Source organism: Pelodiscus sinensis, chromosome 2, assembly GCF_049634645.1.
Source record: "Pelodiscus sinensis isolate JC-2024 chromosome 2, ASM4963464v1, whole genome shotgun sequence".
In the NCBI taxonomy this organism is placed as follows: domain Eukaryota; kingdom Metazoa; phylum Chordata; order Testudines; family Trionychidae; genus Pelodiscus; species Pelodiscus sinensis.
Window position 1 is genome coordinate 129619251 of NC_134712.1, and position 22570 is coordinate 129641820.

The 22570-nt window shown below is 44.4% G+C and overlaps 1 protein-coding gene across 6 annotated transcripts in view; it reads right to left on the reverse strand.

The window, feature by feature from the left end:
- Positions 1–4266: 4266 nt before the first annotated feature.
- The window catches only part of LOC102460989 (uncharacterized), a 62661-nt gene continuing 44357 nt past the window's right edge, over positions 4267–22570 (reverse strand). For all 6 annotated transcript variants that reach the window (XM_075921447.1, XM_075921446.1, XM_075921444.1 and 3 more), the window contains 5 exons: positions 13390–15925; positions 11253–13268; positions 10556–10621; positions 9473–9590; positions 4267–9318 (listed from right to left, as the gene is read on the reverse strand). In XM_075921447.1, the coding sequence (XP_075777562.1) occupies positions 12582–13268; positions 13390–13629 (927 nt within the window). In that variant the 5' untranslated portion in view covers positions 13630–15925 and the 3' untranslated portion in view covers positions 4267–9318; positions 9473–9590; positions 10556–10621; positions 11253–12581. The remainder of the gene's footprint in view (positions 9319–9472; positions 9591–10555; positions 10622–11252; positions 13269–13389; positions 15926–22570) is intronic.

The following is a 22570-nucleotide window of genomic DNA, read 5'->3' on the forward strand; positions in this document are numbered from 1 at the left end:
AAGGATACACTATAGAGTTGTCTCAGAAAAGTAGCCATTTTTCTGACAAAACTTGAGGAGCGTCCACACTGTAATTGCATCCTTCTGCAGGAAAATCGAAAGAACAGAGGGGTTTTTCCAGTATTGGTAATCCTCATTCTACGAGGAAGAAGCCTTTTTGCGAAAGAGCTCTTTCACAAAAAGGTGTGTGTGGATGGGGAAAAGGGAGTTCTTTCAGAACAGTGTTTCTCAAACTGTGGTCTGCGGAGCCCCAGGGCTCTGTGAAACATCTCCAGGGGCTCCGCAGGGTTGACAAACTAGAAAGCCTTCAAAAGCATAATTGAGAATCACCTCGAACTGACGTAATTAACACACAATATTATTTTTTTTATATTAAGGATGGATCAGTGGCTTAAAAAAGGGACATTAAAAGACATGGTTTCTCAACCCATACCTGGATCTGAAAATATTGAAAAAGAGAAAACTGATTTACTGGAAAGTTGTGTGATTCCTGGAAGGGAGGAATGTACTTCCAGTAAACTGCACGGAACTGTAAATAAGAAACGAAATATGATGAAAGCTATCTTTTTCTTGTTTTTGTAGACGCTAATAATTACCCCCAATGTGTCTTATGCAGCAAATTATTTCCAAATAGTGCTATGGTGCCTGCCAAGATGTGCCACCATTTTGAGACCACACATCCAGAGTATAAAGATAAAGAAACTGAATATTTTATGCGTAGGCATGATTAGCTCTTAAAAAGCCAAAACCTGCAGCTTTTCAAACCATAAATGAGAAGGCCACTGAGGCATCTTATATGTGTAAGCAGGGGCTGAACTGCTGCTTGCTATCAGCCAGCTAAAAGGAGGGGTGGGTGTGCCCACTACGGGGCTGTGTCTACACTGGCCACTTATTCCGGAAAAGCGGCAGCAAAAATGACGATCAGGGCTTTTTTGCGGAAAAGCATCCTGCCAATGTAGACGCGCTTTTTCTGGAAATACTTATAACGGAAAACTGCTCCGTTTTAAGCATTTCCCGAAAAGGGTGCCAATGTAGACACAGCCCAATTGTTTAGCACTGCAAGGTAATTAACTGTTAACTGTTGATATGTAAATACTGCTCAGGAGAGAATCTGAGGTGTGGCTATGTAAATCCCATTCAGCCAGGGCTGATGGAAGGTCAGTGTTGGAATAGAATGTAGAGAATTGTATATAATTTGGGACTGTTGTGGGGGTCACTAATCATGCTACCCCTAAATGTGGGAACTGTAAAACATGCCACCAGCGCTTGCAGGAGAGACACCACCATCATGGTAAGAGGTCTCGGAAGAACAAGCCTTCCCCCTTCCAGAGTTGAGTGAACCGAGGTGGGAGAAAGGGTTAAAGGGCTTGAGTCAGCCTGCTTCACACCTACCAGGTGTGAGCTATAAGGCTGGCCTGGCCTGCACCTTTCCCCCTTTGTTTTAAGGACAGACCTAAAGCAGACTCCCTGAGAAGTTTTTTCTTTTGCTAGTCCAGTGAAAGCTGGATTCATTTGCCAGTCAAGCTGGTGGCTAAAGAGTTGAAATCACTGGTTTGGCTGAGAGCCAGACCTAGTGCAGCCAGTGAAGTGGCGGTGACCAGCGTTGTGGTGTGGAGCAGTGGCAGGTGAGGAGCAGCCACCCGCAGTGTGGTGTGGAGCGGCGGCAGGTGAGGAGTGGCCATCAGTGGTGTGGCATGGAGCGGCGGCAGGTGAGGAGCAGCTGCAGGTGAAGAGTGGTGACCAGCGGCGGCAGCAGATGAGGAGCGGCGGTAGGTGCCCAGTGGAGCATCCAGTGGTGTGGGACGAGACAGTTGGTGGAGCGTGGCGGAGTTTCGTATAAGGTGCCCCCTATCTATCCTCCCACCCCCATTTCTACCCAGGTTGGGAAGTGAAACCCTGTGGGTGAACTTTGGGTGGCACGGACCAGGGACAGAGACTTTTGGGGTGTCAGACTCTTTGGACTTCGGGCGATTCTTGGCTGGTAGGGGATTGGCTCATGTTTGGGTTATGAATTCTGTGGTGTTTTCCCCAACTTAATGCCATATGACTTCTCTGTTTCATTAAATGTTTCTTTCCTACACTCCGACTCAGTGCTTGCGAGTAGGGAAGCATTGCCTCTCAGAGGTGCCCAGGGGTGTGTGAATTTCCCAGATTACTGGGTGGGGGCTCGAGCCAGTTCTATGTGAGATGGACCCCAAGATATTGAACCCAGCCCTGGTTACTGCCAGGCCTACCTGGCAGAACTACCTACTCCGTGCCGCGTGTAGCTGCGGGCACAGAGTCCGAACTACCAGGGCTTTAAAAATGGCAGCGCCCAACAAGATGCAAATGAAGCCCGGGATATTTAAATCCCGGGCTTCATTTGCAACTTCGGTTGCCTACATTAACCACCCTAGTTCGAACTAGGGTGGTAGTGTAGACATACTCTTCGTCCTTTGAAGAACAGACTTCATTTCTGCATCCAGTAAGCAAGTTGCAGTTGTTCTGATATTTTCCTCCACTGGAGGGGGAGCCCTTAATTGCTCCAGCTGATGGCTGGGCACCAGGTACATTTTTTCTGCATACTCCATTATCGGTTATTCAAAAGCCCCGTTATCAGAGGGACAGCAAAACTTAACAAAGGGCTGATAAACCCCCCAGACTGCTTCACCAGATGCTTCTTTCTTTTAAGCAAGACCCTTTTATTAGACAATGTTTTTATAAGCGTGCGTTTCTTTTTCAGCACACTCACTTGATTCTGTGTCAAAGGCACGTTTCCTTTTAAGGTATGGAGTACTATTTCTGAGATGGCCACTACTAAATCGTAAGAGGCCGAACACAGTATAGCCTTCCTTTGCTGCGGGGGAGATTTGCTAAGTAATTTTAAAGGAGCCAGGTTCTCTTCACACAGCTAGACATGTTTTCAGTTGGCAACCCCCAGCTGTTAAAAAGGGTCTGCCAATAAATCATCTCTTTTTATACCCGGCAGGTGTTCTTTTCAAAGTATAAGCCACCGGCCAGTCTGGAGGGAAAAGACCGGTTCTTAGTCTATAAGCTTCTGGCGTGGATGCATTTAAATCCACCACCAGGTAGCCATAAGGTCTTTTGGTAGCATCCTCAAAAGCTTCTAGAAAGAATTGAGCCTTGCCGGGGTACATTTGCCGAGCAAGCGTAGCGATTTGTAGTTTATCCCTGGGGTTTCTGAACAGAACCATGTACTTAGCATTTAGGTTAATCGTACGGCTCTTTTTCCCCTGACAAAATACGTTCTGAACGATATACATAATGCTCAAGTTCCTGTGGTGCACGTACAGGAAGTTCCCGAGTTATGCGGATCCAACTTATGTTGGATCCGCAGTTACGAATGGGGTTTTTCCTCGCCCTGGAGGACGGGAGCGGCGGGACGCTCAGATGCACCGCGGTCCCGCTGCCCGCGTCCTCCGGGGCGAGAAAAGCTGCTCCGCGTCTCCCTGGTCAGCAGACCAGGGAGACGCTGAGCAAAGCCGTGGAGCACACGGGCAGCGGGAAAGCCCAGACGCGCCACAGCTGTCTTTGCTCCCCATCTCCCTGGTCTGCTGTCTGAGCAAAGCCTCAGGACGCCGGCAGTGGGACAGCCACGGCGCGTCTGGGCTGTCCCGCTGCCCGTGTGCTCCACGGCTTTGCTCCCCTTCTCCCTGGTCTGCTGGTCTCCAGCAGACCAGGGAGACGTGGAGCAAAGCCGCGGAGGACCCGGGCAGTGGGACCGCGGTGTGTCTCGGTCCGCCGCCCGCGTCTCCCTGGTCTGCTGGGGGGGAGGGGGCGCAGCTAGCGCCCCCCCAGCAGACCAGGCTTTTCTCCGAATGCCTGTGGTAGAGCAGCTGGGGTGCTGCTGGTTGGTCCTGCAGCGCCGCTCTGGGTGCTACTGGACCAACCCGACAGCACCCCAGCTGCTCTGCTCCAGGCGTCCCCAAGTCAGCCGCTGCTGAAACTGACCAGCGCTGACTACAGGAAGCCCGAGGCAGAGTTGCTCTGCCCCGGGCTTCCTGGAATCAGCCGCTGATCAGTTTCAGCAGCAGCTGACTTGGGGACGCCTGGGGTTCTTAAGTTGAATCTGTATGTAAGTCGGAACTGGCGTCCAGATTCAGCCTGTTGAAACTACTCAGCGGCTGATTCCAGGAAGCCCGGAGTAGAGCAACTCTGCCTCGGGCTTCTGGTAATCAGCCGCTAGTAAGTTTCAGCAGCGGCTGAATCTGGACGCCAGTTCCTACTTACATACAGATTCAACTTAAGAACAAAACTACAGTCCCTATCTTGTACGTAACCCGGGGACTGCCTGTACTTGGTAAAGGCTCTCTCAATTTCATCACTTTCACAAGCAGAGTTCATCAGATCATCCGCGATAATCAGATTCACTTCATTAGTAGGAAACAAACGGTCATCGTCAAAAGCATTAGGCAGACCATTCACAAAATTGATAAAGGGATATTTACAGAGCAGTTCTTTATACAGAGGTTGCCAACAACTGTAACACCACACAATATTCTCAGGCATAACAGACAGTGTGTGTTTGGAATTATCCAATACGTTTTTTATAAAGTAACTTTTCCCACAGTTACTAGGCCATGCGAGAATTGCAGAAAAGGGGTGTTTCCACCTCGTATCCATTTTTCAAAAGCCGTAGGGCCGTGTTTTAAACCCTTCTCCTAGGACCATCTTGTTATAAACGACTTTGTGTTTTTTTTAAGGGTTTTTGTCTCAGTTTGCCACTGATTTTTGTTTCTTACAATCGAGGGCTGTTGCACCTCTATCTTTTTTGAGGCGTTTTCTTGCAGACCCGTGCAATAGTCCAGGACTAGATCTTTCAAACTGTCGAAGTTGATCTTTGCACAGTTTGCTACGTTTAGGATAATCCCTTTGACTTTCATACAGGCCTTTTCTCCCGACAGCTTATACCCATAGGTTTTCGGGCCTGCCGACACAAACTCAGTGATGTGTTGATCTGACGGGATCTTGCTCGTGAGGTCCCCTAAATAATCCCCCAGAGGGGGATTCCAGTCACCTTCCCTTTTCATAAATATAACTGAGTCAGTGTTGTGGTATAAGCACCACTCTTGCAACCCATCTAGGAGACTGTATAATTCTAAGCGGGCATAAGCGGTGGTGAAACAGGCTATGAAAACATTGGTATTGCCAGAGACAGAGTACCGGTCTTTTGCGTGCTTCCAAGACACGCAGGCTGTTTCATTGTCGATAAACTCGCAGGATAAAACCTCGTAATTGGGGGAAAACAGGTACTCAAAGAGTTCGTCAGGGTCTCTTACGATGCTAGTGTTGGGTAGGTTTGTTCTTTGGCTGAATTTACCCCACAGAGAATTTAAAAACAGTTAGCAATTTGGCATTTAGCAGGGTTCGACTGGATCTCGTGTTGGCGTAAACGCACGCCTTCTTTTTGGTAAAAATCGTTAACATACTTATTTTGTTTTCGTTCATCTGTGCACCAGCTGGGATACCCTGAAGCCTCTTGTTTCTGACGGAGGTGTAATTTTATATACTCTGAAAAGCGTTTGTCAGATTTGTCATTGAAATGCCAGATTTAATAGATTTTAGCCACTGTATACCCCTTTGCTATGGCCACATTCAATTCCACCGTGCACCATGTCCCCGGATAGCTCTCTCCTCATCAGTATGGGTGCACGTCTCCCGCTGCTCAGTTTCCGCACACATTTGGCATAGCGGGAACATAAGCTTGCCACCCACTCTGACAGGTAATAACGGGAAAGAGGCCTCGCGGGGGGTACACCTTAACTTTTGCAATTCCAAAATAATTTGCGAGGGGTCCAAAGTTGTCAAACTATATCGGGGTGTCCAATAGGGTATTCTTTGGTTTTGTTTACGAAAGGGTACAGGCTGGTAAAATCATAATAGTGGATTTCTTCCCCGGGGTTAGGCTTGTAATATAGGCGGATAGCGTTTGTCCTCCCCCCGAAAAGAGCATCGCTAGGCCTGAGAGGCTGGGGTAACTGGGCTCGGTTTAAAAAGCCTGCAAGCTCCCTGTCTGTTTCTTTCATCACCTCCCACTCATGCTCCCAGAGAGTCCTCACTACAAAACCAAGTCATTTTAGATAGTCGGTCTTAAGCTGCGTCTTGTAATAAAGAAACCCAAAAGTTGTCCCTGTCATAGGGATTTGTGCTTTTTCACAATAACAGGTGACACAGCCATGGAAAAAACACCCGTTAAACTCAAAGGCCGTGCGTACCCAGTCAACATTGGCATAACAGTCTAAAAAGTAGGGGCCTACCTGTAGTTCCCCACCCTGTAAAGCATGCCGTATTTGTATATTTTCTTTGTAAGAGGTATACAGCAGCCACTGAATAGATGGGGTCAAATATCTCTTTTTCTGCCGGTGGTAATTGTCTGGAGGGAGAAGAGCTACCGTGTTAGGCTCCATAAACATAAACCTGTACATCACCATCCAGACTGAGGCCAGCGTAATGTACTGGAAAGGATCGATATACAGGTTTATCTCGGTGAATTTACCAGGGCCTCTCTCTGCTACATCCCCCATCTCTGTCATTTTCATAATCTCTTTTCTATATAGAATACAAGCCCGTCTCAAAATTTTAACATCCTGTTGACAGTAATACGCGAGTTCTTTCTGCAAGTCAAACGTCTCAGAGCTGTGGTCTCGATACCAGTCAAGAAACTCTGCTTTTACCTGGGCATCATACTGTCTACACCATAGTGTCCCACACCGGGCATAGGCCCCACGTAATTTTGGTTTTCTAAAGTGTTAAAAAAAAAAAAAAAAGTGGAAAATACCCTTTGCACCCTTCAAACCCCATCGTCTGCAGTAGCTTGCTAAGCTTCATGGGCAAGAAGTTTAAAGAGTCTATAAAACGAATGCCCAGGGCCTTAACTTTCACACACATTAGTTTACTACCCTGAGTGATCAGTTCTAGGCACATCTTTTCCTTCAGTAGCTGTCTCACAACAAAGTACGCATTGTAACCTTTGGAATTGTGTGCTATGAATGTGTAGCCACGGAACTCTTTGCCAATAAAGGTCTTAACGAACAGAGAGAGACACTCACTACCCTTAAATTCCCAGGATTTTTCTGGCTTTAGGGCCATAGCAAAAATGTAATTGGGAGTGTGCAACCCCGTCTCCTGCGTGCATTCGAAATCATAAAAAAAATATACTTTTCTGAGGATTCAGGCTTTCTAAGGCTGTCCATAAAACAGAGATGACTGTCTATGTTGCCAACAAGCAAGCCCTTACACTGCTTACAGCGCCGCCCTTTACAGCGGTGCCGCTTGTCCACGTAAGATTGACACTCATCACACAAAGTTTTAGACATGCATTCGACTTGTTTTTTCGATGCGCAGTCTATGTGTCTGACTAAGCACTCTTTGGATCGACAAAATAGTCTACAACTAGGACACCTCAGTGGCATGCCCACGCTGTCTGAGCACGTTCTGCTCAAGCAGAGGCGGCAACAATACCTGCAAGAGTGGTCGTGACTGTACACTGTGTGGCAAAACTCACAATTTTTCGCTCCGAACAACTTTTTCGCATCCAGAACCCCATAGTAATGCTCATTGTGCAACAGGATAAAGTCAGTCTTGGGGTACACTGGGCCCCTCGTTTTAAAAAAGCCCCAGCTGCCTTTGGCCGTATACAGCTCCACCTGTATGTTAACTCCTAAATGCTGTTCAAACTTTGCTGAGCATAGTTTACGTCGCTGAGCATAACCTTTTTTTGATCTGACCACCCCAGTTTCTCGTGGAGCTTTCTCGCCCCCTCTAACAATTCGGTGTCCATAGGTTTACGATCAGACATGACGGCCAAGAGCCCGCCCGCAAAACACAGATTGGTACCGGTGTAAGCCAGGTCTACTAAACCGTGTCTCTTTTTATGAATAATTTGACTACTAAGGATAGAATTTAAAACTCTACGAGCATCCCCACCCCAGTTTTTTACAACTGTCACAATGAGGCGCAATGTTCCATTGAGGTGCAACTCTCTATTACTCTGTAACAGCTTTGAGGTCTGGTTTAAAAAAAAAAATCCTCAGCAGACAGCTTGTCCCTAGTTCTTCTGACCAAAACCAGTAAAATTACAGCTCTCTAAATGTAACTGAACATAATCATCAGGGCCTACCCTACCATTAACGTCATCTAGAACTAACTGTATTCCCCTACGTATGGCTTCAATAACCTGTTCAGCTGAATTTATTTGCTCAAGATTGACAAAATAAAAAATTCCTCACAATACACTGACCCCCCCCTCCCCCCAAATCTAGGTACTTCATGTTGCCAACTTCTCACTCTCTCCATATACAACCCTGGATTTTCAGGGGTACTTGGGGGTTCCTCTACGGGACCATCAGGGGCATCTTCTACCTCAGATGCTATTTCAGAGTCAGAGCGGTCTCAGAGAGTCATCAGGACTAGCCAGGGACCCATCTACAAACTCATCACCACCCCACAGGTCAGATAAGCCATTTTGTGAGCCTCCAGTAGGGGGCATCTGTTTTTGGTTTTTTTTTCCCTCACCACTTCTTTAGCCTTTTTTAAAAATTTTGCAGTGATCTTGGCCTGGAACTTTTTGGCAGCCACCCATTTATCTGCCAAATGCTGTCCCCCCCTTTTGTTTACACCTTATCTGATGGGAACCCCTCAGGATGACCCTTTTGCCCAAGCCCCTTTCTTTTAGGACCCCTGAGGATACAGAGTTCACCAGTTTTCTGAATGAAGCATCAAACGCTTCCCCCATACTAGAATATGGGGGAGCTGTGATGAGCTTATGGTTTTGGGAGAATGGTTTGTCAGTCCTTGGTATTTTAGTCACAACCCCTAGAGTGCATGCTCTGGGTTTGTGAATGTGGGCGTTTTCTCACAGTTTTCTCAGGGCTTGGTGTGGCAGTGGCCGCTGAGGAACTGGAGTTGTGTTTGCGTGGCTGCAATACCTTGGCATTGCAGGAATTTTCAGTCCTTGGTTTTTTATATGCATCCCCTAGAGCGTGTGCTCCAGGTTTGTGCACATTCAGAACCCCTAGAGTACGTGCTCTGGGTTTGTGAATGTGGGCGTTTTCACTCACAGTTTCCTCAGGGCATGGTGTGGTGGTGACCGCTGAGGAACTGGAGTTGTGGTTGCATGGTTGTTTTTTTTACCAGAGTCTTTTGTTTTGTCCTTGGGTTTGACATATGTGAGGTTTGGACCGCCCAGATGCTTCCTCTGCACTCTTGGGCTGTTTTGCGTTGTTAAGGGTCTCAAAGCAGATTCCTGGTTCTTTGGCGGTTCTGGTGGAGGTGTCCTTGTAGCTCTGACTACAGCATTGTCAGAAAAGTTGTCCATGTCTATGAGGTGGGGGAAAAACATTTTACAAAAAAAAAAAAAAAAAAAAAAAAAAAAACCAACAAAAAACCCTGAATTTTATCATCTCTCTCGCCCACACCTATGTATTTACTTAAAACCTCAGAACAACCAAACCGATAAGCAAAATATATTTACTGGGCTTCATCGATCCATCAGTCACTGATGCTGGTAAATTTTCCTTTTCAGCTGTCTCTTTCCTTTCTTTTGAGCTTGTTTTCCCTCTGGTCTAAGGATCTCTCATGTTTTGACTGTACTGTGAAGCAAACAACATTATTATAAAAATACATGAAACCCTCCTGTAAACTTTAAAAAATCATTAGGGTGTTTTTCTATTTAAAAAGTTATAGCTTTAAAACAAAATAATCCATTTCAGGCAGTACAACAAACACCAGTTTTGAGTTTGTTTTTTTAAGTGTTAGAAATAAACAAACAAAAAACAACAAAAAACCCACAAACATTTTTAAATACATCTCATTTTGCAAAATAAAAACCAAAACTGCTTTTAAAACCCCTTGTTAGTTTAAACAAACCCAGTACTTAAAAAACCCTACACCTATGCCTTGCACAGCCCCCCCCTCCACACACATACACTAAACAGCATCTTTATAAAACACACCAAACCAGGTTTGCAACCATATACTTTTAAAAACCCACATGCATTTAACACATCACATTTTGCACAGAAAAAGCAATCCACCAAACACTCTATACCAGCAGCTTGCCAACATATATTTTAAAACACGCCTGTGTCGGTCACAAACTCCATCACACACACCTTCAAAAAAACTCCCCACAACAGTTTTAAAACCATTTGCAACAACATTTTTTAAAAGCAGCAGTATGCAACAAAATGTTTTTTTTAAACCACTTATCTCTAGCTTAAGCCCCTGAATCACCCACAACTTAACCCCTACAGCCAGCTTTTTTTTTTTAAATAAAACCCCCCAGGTAAAAAACACATCACATTTTTGTAACCATCCCAGATACTTTTAGCCTAACCCCACCACCTCCTCCCCCAACTCAGAATTGAACATTTTGCACAGAAAGAGCAACCCACCAAACACTCTATACCAGCAATTTGCCAACATATAGTTTAAAAACACCAATAAGCTTCCCCACAATTAAGTTTTTGAAAAAACCCAACTCACAATTTAAACATTACAATTAGTTAAAAGAAAAAAATAACCCACACGCTTTAAAAATAATTATAATAGTTACCTTCTACCACAGGGTAAAGGCATGCTGGCACAGGGCTATTCTGTTTTCCCCTATGTATATTTGGGACTATGGAATAAAGAACAAGCAAAAAATGTGAGTTAAGATTACCCCCAAATGCTTCAAACCCCATTTTAAAAACACATCACATTTTGCACAGTAAAAACCCTGTTAGTTTGAAAACAAGTCAACAGTTTGCAACCAAAAACTTTTTAAAAGCACGCCTATGTCTTGCACAGACCCCCTCTCTCACACACACACAAACCCAGCAGCACCACATGTATTTAAAAGGCACATGTGTGCTTGGGCTTTTGGTTAGTTAGGATTACCCCCAGATGACTCAAACCCATTTTAAAACACATCACATTTTGCACAGTAAAAAAACCTGTTTGTTTGAAACAAGCCAACAGTTTGCAACCAAATACTTTTTAAAAACACACCTATGTCTTGCACAGACCTCATCTCTCTCTCACACAACCCCCCCCCCCCACACACACACAAACCCCACATACATTTAAAAGCCAATTGCAAAAAAGTTACCTTTCACTATGGGATAAAGTGTTGCAGGCACATGCTTGTTCTGTTCCCCCCCCCCCCATGTGTGTTTGGGCCTTAAGTTTAAAGAATAAGCACAAATGTTAGTATTACCCAGTTTTTTTAAACAGTATGAAGCACAACTACAGTTAAAAATGGTTTTTACCTTGGCCTGGTGGTGAACTGCAGCTTAAAATTACTGGTTCCATATTAAACAGATCAGACTGCAATAAAGATAGCCACCATTATTTTACTAAGAGAGCATGGCCAAAGAGTGGCATATATAATATATATTTTCAAAGTTAAAAACAGGGAACATACCTTCTCCTGTTGCAGTCTAGCAGCCATTCAAGAAAGTTTCTGTTGAAAAGGACAGTTTCCAAAACACCTAGGTTTTTTATACCCTCCTAACCCATTGTTTCAAACAACTTCAACTACTGTAGTAGCTGGCAGGTTAATTTGATCACTGCAACTCTAAAATAATAGATCCTTAAAGACTTTTGGCACCCCTCCCTAGCCTTGCCTTTTGTGATCTGGGGGTGGAGGAATTAAGCTGTCTCCACAACTGAGTTGCTTTTGGCTACATTTTTTTTTCTTTTAGTTAAAATACATTTTTTGTAGGGCTTTCTTACAGTATTAACAGTAAAAGCACCAATCCTTAATGTAGCTGTACCCATTTCCATGTGGAGACCCTTTGCAGATATCAATACGTCTTGGGGTTTGTTTTTTAAACATGCTTCTTTCATGCTTAAGGCTTGGGGTTAAAATAAAATGCTTTTAAATGTTTGATTGTCTTTAGAGCAAATGTTTGTTCTAAAGTATTGGTAAAAGTTTGAAACATTTAAGTTTTGGGTTAGACCCTCAATTTTTTAAACTTTTAATGGCTAAAAAAAGTAGCCCATAGCATTCAATCAACTCCTGGGTCATATTTAAACTGTCCAATAGCATTTCTACCAACTCATGTGTCCTTTAAACTGTCCAATAGTGCTCTACCAACCCCAGGGGTTATATTTAAACTGTCCAATAGCATCTGCAAACTCCTGAGGTGTTATTTAATTAGATATTCCTCAGAGCCCACCCATCCAACCCATCAAATTTAATTACTGAACATTAACCTCAACAAGGGTAAGTGGTCACACCTAAACCTAACCATTGACTAGAGCTCCCTGGCTATTCAGTGAGGTGTGGTTAAACCACTGAGTTCATGTCTAATAAATCCTAACTGGGGGTTTGATTTTTTCCTTTTATTTAAAAAACAAAATATTTTGGAGGGGTTTTTCCTTCCCCCGAGTTTCTACCATACATCTTTCAGGGTTTTTCAGTAAATGGGCCCCTTTATACAAAATGGATTCTCACAAACTTTATTTTTTTAAATGATTTTTTTTAAAAGACATACAGACCATGTGTTCCACCAAAACTTTTACACATGTAAGGATCACACAAACCTTCTGACAGAAGATAGTCACAAAAGCCTCTTTTCAAAAGATATTTACAGCTACCAAGTTTTATATCTCATGTGTATCCCCTCATCATTCTCTAATTTCATCCTTTTAGACATCTTACAAAAAGACTTTTTCTTAAGCAGGGTTCTGTAACTTTTTGTACGCACCAGACGTTCAATATAACGCTCTAAGCAGGCGTCTTTTGGCTTGGTCATGGTCTTTAAAACACTGTGAGGATCTTGACTGAATTGCACTGCATTTACCAAAGTCACCCCTTGTGCTAAGTTTTCTTGAGTTAAGCACAGACATTGCATAGCATAACCTACGGCAATAACAGTATTTAATAAGCTTTCCAAACACAGTTCAGCACATAGGCCCCGGAGCTTGCAGTTTATATCTTCTGGAGTCCAAGTCAAACAGTCATGGTGCCGCTGGGCTGGCGCAACTATGACACAACCCTCACAGTCCTCAAAAAGCTTTCCCCTAAGACAGTGACTAAGGACAGTATAAACACCAACGCGTACAGTAGAGTGCATAACTTTTTTACGCTTATGATGTGGCACTGGCTCAACTCGGTCAATGCCAAGCCACCTCCTGAATTCTTCATGGCCATCATCATTGGCATTCTCTTCAATGCTTTGTATCAGTGTTGAGCAAAAACAAGGTGGGCCCGATTCATCTTCCTTGTCTGATGCAATGCTGTCCTGGGTCTGAGGGTCAGCTAGAAAGGCATCGTCAAGCTGTCGAGAGATTGCCAGAAAGAAATAATGTAAGACACTCTGGTCATTTTTTTTTTTTTTTTAGTTTACAAAATCCCGGTTTCCTAACCCCATGATGCCCCAACTTCGATCTTTCATTTACCTGTTTGACTTCTTTTCCATGCACCTTGTCCAACTCCTGGGAGCCATGGACACCTTCCTCCTCCAGGCCATCTAGCTCATCGGGCTGCCTCGTGAGTGGTTGGGTTTCGGCGTCAGATACAGGTGTATTCATCAGTGGTTGGGCCAAAGGGTTCCCTTCAACTTCTCCTTCCTGCTTGGAACTGTTGCTGATGTAGCGCTTTCTTCTTGGCACCAAAACAAAGTTGGTGAAAGAAGCCATGTTTCCGCTCAGCGTTTGCACGCTCTCTGAAACACGCACTCTTGGAACAAGATGGCCTCGTTTGTGTGGCGCTAGAACTTATGGGGAACTGCTATGCTCTGATTGGCAGAGGATGTCACGGGAAGCTCTTAGAGGGGACACACGACCCGCTTCTGGTCTGGTCAACCGGTCCCGGAACTGCCCCCCGATTGGTCAACGCGAGTCATGGGGCAGTCCTACATGGGAAAAACCCTTCCTGATTGGTAGAGGAAGGTGGGGCGAGTCCTTAGAGGGGTCACATGACCCACTTCTGGGCGGGTCACCCGGTCCTGGAACTGCCCCCCAATTGGTCAAAGCGGTTCACAGGGCAGTCCTTCAGGGGAAAAACCCTTCCTGATTGGTAGAGGGAGGCAGGGCGAGTCCGTAGATGGATCACATGACACCCTTACTTCTGGTCACCTGTCCCTCTTGACCCTGGATGTATTACCCCCAAGGGTGGGACTTCCGGTGACAGGGGATGGGCCTAACTGGGGTCACATGACACCCTTTACTTCTGGTCACCTGTCCCTTTGACCCGGATGTACTACCCTCCAAGGGCAGGACTTCCGGTGACAGGGGAGACGGGACTTCCGGGGCCAGGGGACAGGGTTAATGTTTGATTGATGGTAGGGCCCTTATACTACTCACAGCCAATGACAAAATTCAAGCTTTTAAGAGGAAACTGGAATTTTGGACCACTTGCATCCACCACCGTGAACTTGACAGATTCTCAATACTTAAGGGCTGTGTCTAGACTGGCCAGTTTTTCTGGAAAATCAGCCGCTTTTCCGGAAAAACTTGCCAGCTGTCTACACTGGCTGCTTGAATTTCCGCAAAAGCACTGACGATCTCATGTAAGATTGCCAGTGTTTTTGCAGAAATACTATGCTGCAAACTTTGTTTTTCCAAAAAACTTTTGCGCTAAAGGGCCAGTGTAGACAGCAGAGATTTGTTTTCCGCAAAAAAGCCCCGATCACGAAAATGGTGATTGGGGCTTTTTTGTGGAAAAGTGCATCTAGATTGGCCACAGACGCTTTTCCGCAAAAAGTGCTTTTGCGGAAAAATGTCCTGCCAATCTAGACACGCTTTTCCGAGAATGCTTTTAACAGAAAACTTTTCCGTTAAAAGCATTTGTGGAAAATCATGCCAGTCTAGACGTAGCCAAGGACTTCTTTGGCGAGATTGATGGCAACATTGAATTATGTGATATGTTGATGTTGTGTGATGAAATTCGTCAACATCTGGAAGACATGTATAACTCAGTCAAGCAGTATTTCCCAGATGACCAAGACAAGAAATTGAAAAATAATTCATAGGTTAAAAATCCATTCATAGTTAGGGAAAGGCCAGGAGAAGTTACTAGAACAGAGTACAAAATTTTCACTGACACAATTTCGGATTCCTCGATACAACCAACCTTTGAGAAACTATCATTTCCGTAATTTTGGTGCAGTATCAGAGGAGAATATCCACGGTTATTGAAGAAAGCTGTTAAAATACTCCTTCCATTCGCCACTACTGTGTGAGGATTTTCTTCATACGCTTCAACCAAAACTAAATATTGCAACAGACTGGATGAAGAAGCAGACATGTGAATCCAACTTTCTTCTATCAAGCCAGACATTAAAGAACTTTGTCAGAATAGAAGGCAAGCCCACTGTTCTCACTAAAAATAATGATTGTTTTTGATTTTGGGCAAAATGCAGTAATTTTTCTTATAAAAAATGTTGTGTTTTAAAATCTGAATAAAAAGTATTGTACAAGTAAATGATTTGATTGTTATTATTTATGAATAAAACACACATGAATTGATAAATATATGTACAAAATTTCACAAAATTTGGAAGTCTAATGTAGCCAACATTGATTGGTACAACACATACAATCAGTGGACTGCTGGGGCTCCACATACATTTTTACGCAAATAAAGAGCTCCAGAGCCCCAAAAGTTTGAGAACTGCTTTTTCAGAAGAAGAGGAATGAGGAAAAAGCACAGGTGCCCTAGTGGCCATTCCATCCATAGCAATCACAGCTTACCTGCAAGAGAACACCCATTCAGTCTGGACGCTCTCTTTCAAAAAAGCAGATTGGTTTTTCGATGCACTTTTGCAGCATGGACTCTCTTTTTCGCAAGTTTTTTCATAAGATCTCTTCCAAAAAAAGCTTTTTCCAACAGAAGCCTGTAGTCTAGATGTAGCCGGAGAGTGTGAGATTTTGTGGCGTAGTAAATGGACATTCCATATTGTTGAAGCAAGGGAGCCAGCAACCTTGTATTTGCCTTGTATTTTATTTTTAAAATGAGGAAACAAAAAGTTGTTAATTCAAGGATTTATGGAAAACAGATCCTGTCAAAATAACTGATACCTTTTGTTGGTTAATATCACAGGCAGGCTGACAAATAGTACTGTCATAATATACTTAAGAGTTCTGTAAAGCCTTTGGCTTAAGACCACACACTATTTTGATGTAAAAAATGAGAAAATTAAAAACATAGTACATATTAAATGGATTAATTACAAATATAGTAAATATTAATGAATTTTTAAATGGCTAATTGATATGTCTTAAAATGTAAAAAGGCTACTATGAAGGGAGTGCCACAGAAATCTATTCTTAGCCCTATATTATGTAACATCTTTAGTCAGAACCTGGAAGGAAAACAACAACAACAAAGTATCACTGAGAGGCTACGTCTAGACTGGCATGATTTTCCGCAAATGCTTTTAATGGAAAAGTTTTCCATTAAAAGCATTTGCGGAAAAGAGCGTCTAGATTGGCACAGACACTTTTCCGCAAAAGCATTTTTTGCGGAAAAGCGTCCGTGCCAATCTAGACGCGCTTTTTTGAGCAAAACAGTACTGTGCTGTCTACACTGGCCCTCTTGTGCAAATGATTTGCGCAAGAGGGCTTTTGCCCGAACGGGAGCAGCATAGTATTTCCGCAAGAAGCAGCTGATTTTGCAGAAAAACTTGCTAGTCTAGACACAGCCAAAGTGTGCAGATCACAAAAACTGAGGGAGTGGTAAATAATGAAGAGGAGAGTTCACTGATTCAGAGTGATTTAGGTTAGTTGACTAATGAGGTGCAAGTCAACTGTGTTTCAATATACCTAAATGTATGGCTATAAATATAGGGACAAATAATGTAGACCATGCTTTCAGAATGGAGGATTATATCCTGGAAGTGTGGTTTTGAACAAGATTTGGAGCTCAGAGTGGATAATCAGCTCATTGTGGCACTGTACTCAAAAGAGCCAATGCAATCTGTGGAATTTTGAGTTGCTCAGGTGTTACAGCTGCTGGAATACTGTGTCCAGTTTGATGTCCACAATTGAAAAGGAGGTTGTCCAGGCTTCAAAGCCAGGGAAATGATTAAACAAGAAAACAGGCCTTATAATGATAGTCTAAATAGAATTACCTCATTTAACAAAGAGGGTGAAGTAATTACAATTGTAGAAGCTATAGAAACCATTTCATATTTAGCTAGAAGCCATCTTGTATAACAGAAACCATTTCAGCTTTTCTCTCAAGCACGTAGACCAGGGTGAACTTTCTGTCACCCCGTGAGAAGAAGCATACAGGATAGGCTATTGGTATGTGTTAATTGGGCTGGTTGGGACAGGAGATGTACTCCCTCGTACCTGTCTGCCATCTTGTTGATAAGGCTTTGTTTTTCCAAATTTAATTGAGGATTTCTGTATTTGGATGCCCTGACGTCAAACTGTTTGGCTAAGGGTATAAAGATACTAGGATTGATTGTATTAGCCAGCTTTACTGGGCCCGGCTCTGCTGGGACCATGTTTGGCTCATGCTGTGCTTTATTAATTAATAAAGCTGTTTATTAGCTGCCTAAACAGACAGGAGTGTTTTTTTTGCTTCAACACAATCTACAAGGGTACACCTATACTACAATAAAAAACGTGCAGTATTAAGTCTCGGAGCCAGCTGACTGAGGCAAACTGAACTCAGGCTATCAGGCTTTAAAAAAATCTACAACATTTAGACATATAGGTTCAGGCTAGATCCCAGATCCCCACATTTGGATGGACTGGGGGACTCAGAGCTTGGGCTCTGGACCAAACTCAAAAGTTCAAGTCCCTTGAGGCCAAATCAACTGACCTAGGCCAGCTATGGCAATGCTGTGGGTCTTCTATTGCAGCATTTACATGCCATTTTTATACAAATGAAGAAGTCTCCCCATTCTAGTAGCGTGGGCCTGGTAAAATCCCCAGATCTTACAAAAAAAATATCCAGGCAGTCAGCGGGTCTGTAGGTATTTTGAAACATTTGAGATAATGGATCTCAAGCAATCCAAAAAGTCCTGACTCAAATAATTTAAAGAAAGAAGCAAGCAAACAAGCAAACAAACAAACAAACAAACAAAGCTAGCAAAAAGCTGGAATTGAAATCCAATTCAGCCAGACCCAGAGCATGGCAGTTTCTGTTTTAAAGACAAATTATTATAAATTATTGTAATATTTTCCTGTATATTTTGAACAGCATTTTATCTTAAATACGCACAAGGTCTGGGAGAAATGTTAAATGTTAACTATTAGACTAAAAGGCCTTTCCCTCCTGAAAGTAAGTTTGAGGGTTCAATGTTTAGATGCAGGCCTGTCTTCTTCACACACTGCAAATAAATCTAGGAACTAGTTCAATAATTAAGATTCATCATGAATTTTTCCTACATGAACTAGAACTTGAACTTTTCACCCTGTCATTTATTTAGTTGTGAGTGTAGTTATCCTCTGCCTGATACAGAGAGCTGAGTCTTCCAGTGCATCCTAACATGCAAAATTTGCACTCTGACTGATCTGATGTTCTATGAGAACAGCCCTAAGCAACAGTGCCCCCAAACATGTCGAGCTGCCTTATCAGGGCATGAAGGAAGAGAGCATGTGACTTTGGGGCTTTAAAGAAGAGAACCAGCCCCTTGTAACTGATGTAAGTTGAACGAGGAGTCAGTACTGGGAGCAATGGTATTATATGTTTGGCCTGTTCTGCTTAGGAAGTATCCACGTGAAGGAAAATGTTTCAATTTCCACATGGCCACTTTCAGTCTCAAACAGAACATATGGTAGTCCAGACTAAAGATAATGTGGAACATAGTCACCATGAATAAATCCCTTATTTGAGGCCTGGTCTCCACTAATATGTTACATCAACATTAGCCGCATATGGTCAATTTTCTAAGGGTATGTCTACACTACCACCCTAGTTTGAACTAGGGTGGTTAATGTAGTCAATCGAAGTTGCAAATGAAGCCTGGGATTTAAATATCCCAGACTTCAATTGTATCTTGCCGGGCGCCGCCATTTATAAATCCCCGGTAGTTCGGACTCGGCTACACGCGACATGGAGTAGGTAGTTCGAATTAGGCTTTCTAATTCGAACTACCATTACACCTCATTCCACGAGGAGTAACGGTAGTTCGAATTAGAAAGCCTAATTCGAACTACCTACTCCGTGCCGCATGTAGCCTTGGGCACGGAGTCTGAACTACCGGGGATTTTAAAATGGCAGCGCCCGGCAAGATGCAAATGAAGCCCAGGATATTTAAATCCCAGGCTTCATTTGCAACTTCGATTGACTACATTAACCACCCTAGTTCAAACTAGGGTGGTAGTGTAGACATACCCTAAGTGATGCGTCTACACCACCAAGCCTATTGCATTGACCTGACGGGCAGCTGAAGTTGATTTAAATACTCCTGATTTTCACAAGAAGTAATACTATTCCCAACCTTGCATGGTCGAATTTACGGTACTGTAGATGTAGTATTACTGGAAAGTTGAGGCTATTGGCCTCCACAAGTCTTCCTGCAGTTTCCTGCCCTGACCAGTCTGGCCAGAATTTGTGCCTCCACTGCTCTTCTGCTGAGAACAAAAAGCCACGGGGAAAGTTGAATGGCCTTCCCATGAGGCCAGCATTGCAAGCACATTCAGAGCAAGCAGCACATCGCGGCACATATGGAAATGACCTCAAAAAATCCTACCAACACTGCAATGACTTCAAGAACTTCTGCTCCCACGGGCTCCAGTTCTAAGAGGCACAGAAGAGTGCCAGTGGGGAGTGTGCAGGAGATTCTGGATCTAACTGAGGTGTGGGAAGATGAAGCCACTCTCTCTGAGCTTTGAGCCAGCAAGAGGAATACTGACATTTATGGTGGCTAAAGGCTACTCCAGGGACGCCCAGCAATGCTGAGTGGAAATCGAGGAGCTGAGGTAGTTCTACCACAGCTTCACCACTGGTGAAGGAGGCAAGCATATGGTTTGGTGCAGCATCTCACATGTGCCGCTACTACAAGCATCTGGAAATCATTTTGGTGGTGAGGAGGGACAGCCAGCTTCCTCAGCATAGGTGTGGAGTCCAGCCAGACCTGGCATAAGCATGGAGGACAGAGTGGTGGTGGAGCGCCAGGAGGAGAAGGACGAAGAGGCTAGCCAATCGACGAGCTCTGAGAGAGCAGCTGTTCATGAAGTTGGAGCTGGTCACCTACTCCAAGGACATCTCCCAGTCCAGCACCAACCTTATGGAGGGCACTTCAGATGAGTTCACAAACTTTTTCTAATTACAAGTGGGTTAAGACAATGGGTGTGTGATGGACAACACACTCTATGCCTACACAGTACAGTGGGCCTAGAACAGCTTGTTTAATTATTTGCAGACAGAGCAGGAGTTTTGCCTGCACAGCTCCATGAAGATCTCAGCTAGAAACTATTTAATCCTCCTCACAAGGTTTTTGGGGAGGCCAGCCTTATGCAGTTCTCCATGGTAGGACACCTTCCCACACCAAGCCACTAGTAAGTGGTCTGGCATTATTGAATCACAAAGTGTTACAGAATAAGGCCCAGGTCCTGGCCACAGTCAGTCAGCATCTGCTTCTGATCACTCTGTGTGATTCAGAGAAGACTGATATGGCAACATAGAGGAAGGAGGAGAGGAACCTACTAGCACTCTCTCTGGGAAGCCACATGTGCCAGACACACATTCCCCTCCATCTCCCCCCAAAGGCAGAAAAAGAAGCAGTATCTCTGGGAAGCCACAGGACACAGATACCCCTCCCCGCCCACAACAGGAAAAGAAGCAGTGTCCTTGGGAAGCCATGTGTGCTGGACTCAGCGGCAAGCTGCCCTGCCCCTTCCCCCTGTCCCACCTACAGGTTGCCTTGACTGGGAAAGTAGCACTGTCCTGGGAAGCCACATGCGCCAGATCCAGCTCTTGCACAGATTATGGTGCACACCACAAGGGAATGTTGCGTTCGCTGAGGTCCAACTGAGTAAGAAGACTCCTAAACCTTCCCTTTAAGGGTGTGTCTAGACTACATGACTCTGTCGTCAGAGGCATGTAGATTAGGCTACCCAGCATAGGGAAATTATTTAAATTGCCGCTTCATTTAAATTAAAATGGCTGCAGTGTTGTGCCTATCATCTGTTTGTCGGCTCAGCGCGGTAGTCTGGATACTTTGCGGTCGACAAATGCCTTTGATGTCAACCACGGAGCATCCAGACTACCGCGCTGAGCTAACAAACAGCTGATCGGCACAGCGCGGCAGCCATTTAAATTTAAATGAAGCGGCAATTATTTAAATCGCCACTTCATTTCCCTATGCCGGGTAGCCTAATCTACATGCCTTTGTCACCAGAGGCATGTAGTCTAGACACACCCTAAATGTCCAAATGCACAGCCTGTTGTTGAACTCTGTCTTGCTGATGTCCAGGCTGCCCGTGTATGATGGGAGCAAGGGGAAGGCTGGGTCACCAACGGTGACTGTTAGCATTACCACCTCTCTGACTGTGATTTTCCTGTCTGGGAAAAAAGTGCCACTGTGCATCTTTCAGAAAAGGCAAGAGTTCCAAAAGATGTAGGCGTCATGAACCTTTCCCAACCATCCCACAATGATGTTGATGAAATGGCCCTTGTGATCCGCCAGCACCTACATAACTCCTTGCAGTTGATGTACTCTGATACAAGGTGGTCAAGGTCCAAGATGGGCCCACTGCAGTTAGGGAAGCCCATCATGGCTAAACCATCCACTGTGGTGTCCATGTTTTCCAGAGTCACAACCGTCTATAGCAGAATTATATTAATTTCCTTGACTACTTGTATAACAGCAGCCCCCACTGCATATTTTCCCACTCTGAACTGATTCCCCATTGTCTGGCATGGTAAGCTTCCATAGGACAATTGCCATGCACTTTTCCACGGTCAAAGCAGGTCTCATTTGAGTATTCTGGCACTTCAGGGCAGGGGAAAGCCATTCACAAAGTTCCAGGAATGTGGCCTTCCACATTCAGAAGTTCTGCAACCACTGCTGATCATCACACGTCTACATCACAATGCAGTTCCACCAGTCTGAGCTTGTGTCATGGTGCCAGAATTGGCGTTCCATTGTATCCAGAGGATTGACAGGTGTGCTAGCATCAGCAGCAGGTCTTGCATGAGAAAGGCCCCATGCTATGCTGAGCTTGATCCTTGTCCTCTTCCTGGTGGAGCAACACACATGTGCTCTTCAGGTAGTGCACCATTAGGGGCACAATGACACACGTCACCATCACAATGGTTTACTACAAAGCAGGCTCCATGCTTGCACTGTTATGACATCTGCATGGGCAACCAGGGCACCAAAAGGTGCAAGCACTCTGCCTCCCCTTTATCTCATGCAAGGGAAGAGAAACTAGATGAGTGCCTTATGGGACACTGGTGACGTGAGCCCCTCTAACTATCAAATACACAATTTTGGACCCAGTGGGCACCATGAGCATAGCTCTGAATGTGTATCTACCCATGGTGCCTCACTCTCTAAGATGATAGTAGGCTCCCTAATGGGGACATGCTACTTCAGACTACATTTGATTCTTCCCCGCAGTGAGGACACAAACCTTTGGCTTTGCAAAATTGGGTGGTAAGAAACCCATATTAGAT